At 43.7% G+C, this 3777-nt stretch overlaps 1 protein-coding gene across 1 annotated transcript; it reads right to left on the bottom strand.

The window, feature by feature from the left end:
* Positions 1-3777, bottom strand: LOC105176208 (probable LRR receptor-like serine/threonine-protein kinase At4g37250). Its single transcript, XM_011098938.2, has 2 exons — positions 1857-3777; positions 1-897 (listed from the first exon to the last, which is right to left on the bottom strand). The coding sequence occupies exons 1-2, from the start codon at positions 3517-3519 to the stop codon at positions 227-229; spliced, it is 2334 nt and encodes a 777-aa protein (XP_011097240.1). The 5' UTR covers positions 3520-3777; the 3' UTR covers positions 1-226.

The following is a 3777-nucleotide window of genomic DNA, read 5'->3' as shown; positions in this document are numbered from 1 at the left end:
TAAAAAATACACAGCTCCAAAATTAGCCCACCAACTACTGTCAGACAAAGATTAAAAATCTTAGTTATGATCTTAAAAAAGACAACAACCAATCAGACATAGACCCACCTATGATCATCACTACAATCAAGAATCTCTCAGAAAACAAAAATTGAAAAAATTAAAAACCATGTCAGTCAACCATACATACATGTAGGCATCCATCCATTCATCATCATCATCATCACTAGCATGATGAAGATGGAAACCTCTCAAGTGCCTGAACCACCTCCTTCATTGATGGTCTCTTTTGTGGCACAGGTGATATGCAACCATACCCTAATTTTAGCAATGCCAACAAGGCATCCTCTTTTCCCTCCACCTCAGCACGGATAGCCACGTCAGCCATCCTCAACACTTTGCCCTTATCGTCGTCTGCTGATGTAGACGACCCAACAATCAAGTTGGGGCCCGCCTCATCCGATACGATGATTTTTCCGGTAAGCAGCTCGAGCAGCACCACACCGAAAGAGAACACGTCCCATTTTGGATTGGGCTTGATGCTACGGAGGGACTCAGGTGCATGATAAGGCGACACGCCTATCATACTTGGGCTCGGGCTCAGAGTGGCCCCACTGGTGAAATCTTGAAAGCTATCGCGGGAGGCCGTGGATCGCTTGCTACCAAAATTTCGGGCCGATCCACCGGGCTTAGAGCTGTTATCCCCCGTTACAAGTCTTTCGAGCCCGAAATCTCCAATCTTGGGCTCCATGTCCAGGTCCAGTAGAATGTTACTGGGCTTTAAGTTTCCATGCACGTGCTTCTTCTCGTGGATGTAACAGAGTCCACGTGCCACACCTTTTGCTATCTTGAGCCGCATTTCCCAGGGAAAATGACAAGGAGATGCGCCGGGTTTCCCTGAAAATTGCACCACAAAAGTGCGCAGGTTAGCAGTGGAAGGCTAGTCGCTTTCCATGCAGATGACTACTAGAAGATGACATTGGGCTTATGGTAATAGCGGGACACACATATTAATCTATTATGCGCAGTGGGCCAAGGATAATAAATAAAAACACGGGCTAGAGGACACGCACGGTTGACTTGAAGCGGGGATACAATTAAAAAGAAGGTTTCAGTTACACCTACTCCACCGTTTAACTTACACTCCAGTTCCAGCTCACGTTAGCAGAAACTTTATATTTACTACCAAAATGGCGCATAGGAAGTTTTAAGAGCAAGGATAAGAAGTGAACATATAAAGAAAGGGGACCATCATACTCTACGCCCCATATCAAGTATCAATCCAAACTACAATATTCAGATTGTGACATTGCATAACATATTTTATATACTAATTTCGTTTTATTTTTACCTTAAAAATCACCTCTATTAAATATATATATATAATTTTTAAATATATTCTTGATATGAACGTAATACATATAATATTTACGGTACATATCTTTTTAGATAAATTGTGTAAATGTTTATAGATGCAGTGAAATGCAACACGAGATGTAATATGAATTTATGTTAATAAATGTTGGCTGCAATGTTCACACAAGAAATTGAATGCAATAATTGTCATGAAATAATGTAATGAATAGCATATTATAAAAACGCAAGTGATGAAGTCTAATTCAAATGCTACTGCGGCTCACATATATACTTGTCAATTATCATTTCATATATTATGTTGAAATTGAAATTGGGCTAACATTGAAAATTTTAATATGTTTTCTTTTAATTTCAATTATAATTGTTAGATTTTTTTTTACAATTTAACTCCAAAATTTCAAGAATAATTTTAAAAAAATATCAATTGCTATAAAAATAAATGCCTTTAAAGATTAAAATGGAAATGAAAGGGGACTTACTGTAACGGGCATTGGCAAGGCTACCGTTGGGAACAAAATCATAGATGATGAGCTTCTCATCAGTACCCCAGTAGAATCCTCGTATTCGAACCAAATTCGGGTGCACCAGTTTGGCAATTACCCGAACCTGATTCTGATTCTCGAAATCTTTGACCCGCTCCACGCCATTCTCCCCAATCCTACGGACCGCCAGTGTCGTGCCGTCTTCAAGAACCGCCTTGTAAATTATGCTCGAACCGGAGGCGCCCAAAATGTAGGCCGAGGCCTTCAGCAGTGTCTCCAATTCAAGTTCTTTTTCCCCGTCAACCGTCACCAGCGACCCGGGTTTCTGCTCTTGGGTCGCCTGAATTCCCTGATTCTTGTGCGGGTTTTCGGTGTCTTCTCCGTCGGAGCTCGTGGACTCTGTGGTTGTTTCTTCCTCGCCATCGGCGGCGTGTCGTTGTTTTTTCAAGCAAGTCCACGTTCTCAACCAGTTGTACTCCGAGGATGATGCAGAGGCCGCCGCCCAGTCGAAGTCTTTTGCGCTTTCTGCTTCATGTTTGATGTTTTTCTCTGCTTTTTTTCTTCTCTTCCGGTGATAAACACACGCGAAAATCAGCGCCAGGATTCCAATTCCGGCGATGTCTCCGACGACGATAGCCAAGATGGTTCCGGTTCTCAATCCGGTTCGTTTTCCTTGAGGTGGGTTTCCGCCGGTGGGTGGGTTTGAGCCCGAGGTTTGAGGTATGGCAGCGATTGCTGGAGTAGAGTCTGCAGGTGCAGATGCAATTGGCGGAGTGGCGGCGGAAGACGGAACGGGACAGAGTTTTTTCAACTGCTTCCCGCATAATTCAGGATTGCCGGCGTATGATTTGGAATCTTGGTTAGAGAAAAGATTAGAATCGGGAATCGGGCCTGTCAGGTTATTGAATGAAAGATCTATGGTAGCATTAGCAGGAATTTTGCTTGCAAATTCCAGCGGGATATCTCCGGCGAGTCTGTTAAAGGAGACGTTTAAGTAAACAAGGTTACCGCCGCCGAAATCCTGCGGCAAAGATCCGTTAATCAAATTGGAAGACAGATCCAAAACTCGAACTGAATTAAACCCACCAGGAATTGGACCAGAAAAGTAATTATTCTTCAAAGAAACTGCGGTTAAATTCTGAATCGTCGTCAAATTTACAGGCAGGTTACCGACGAGCGCATTATCGGAGAGATTAAGAAGCTGCAGGTTTTGCAGCTTCCCCACGAGCTCCGGAAGCCCGCCAGAGATCAAATTGTTGGATAAATCAAGAATTTGAAGCTGAGAAGCACTGAACAGAGACAAAGGAAGGGAACCATTGATGGAATTGTCGGAGAGATTTAGGTTTTGAAGGTACTCGATCATGCCAAGAGTTGCAGGGATTGTGCCCCTAAGCCCGGAATCCGGGAGCGAGAGGCCAGTAACCCGAAAATAGGCGTCCCCCGAGCCCGGAGTTCCGCAGGTGACTCCATTCCAGGAGCATGGATTCTCATCGTGGTAAATCCAGCTCCTCAGAACTCCGAATGGATCGCTTGTAATACTGTACTTGAAAGATAGCAAGAGAACCCCGTCGGTGTTGAGCCCGAAACATTGAGCCCGAACTAGAAGAGACAACGCAAGAATTCTCCAATGCCATAAATCAAACATTTGAGAACCCCTCATGATCTTTTGCAATCATCCCACATATCTGTTTCCCAGTCACCGTGTGTGTGTGTGTGTGTGTGTGTGTGTGTGTGTGTGAGAGAGAGAGAGAGAGAGAGAGAGAGAGAGAGAGAGAGAGAGAGAGAGAATGTAGTAACTAGTAAGTGAGATTTATGAAAAACGAGAGCATGTGAGATGAACTTAGTGCAAAAACATATTCTTGCAGGACGACGCACAGCTCACCAATAAACAACTTCCCTACCAAAATACTCTGCTCAG

The sequence above is a fragment of the Sesamum indicum genome, linkage group LG13 (genome assembly GCF_000512975.1).
Source record: "Sesamum indicum cultivar Zhongzhi No. 13 linkage group LG13, S_indicum_v1.0, whole genome shotgun sequence".
Taxonomy (NCBI): Eukaryota; Viridiplantae; Streptophyta; class Magnoliopsida; order Lamiales; family Pedaliaceae; genus Sesamum; species Sesamum indicum.
The sequence above is the reverse complement of the archived record's forward strand: the minus strand, read 5'-3'. Positions and strand labels throughout refer to the sequence as shown.

Bases quoted from the DNA above. Each gene is read 5' to 3' on its own strand.
- LOC105176208 (XM_011098938.2), bottom strand. From the start codon at position 3,519: ATGAGGGGTTCTCAAATGTTTGATTTATGGCATTGGAGAATTCTTGCG. The intron at 898-1,856 runs GTAAGTCCCCTT...TGCAATTTTCAG, and splicing joins CCTTGCCAATGCCCGTTACA to GGAAACCCGGCGCATCTCCT.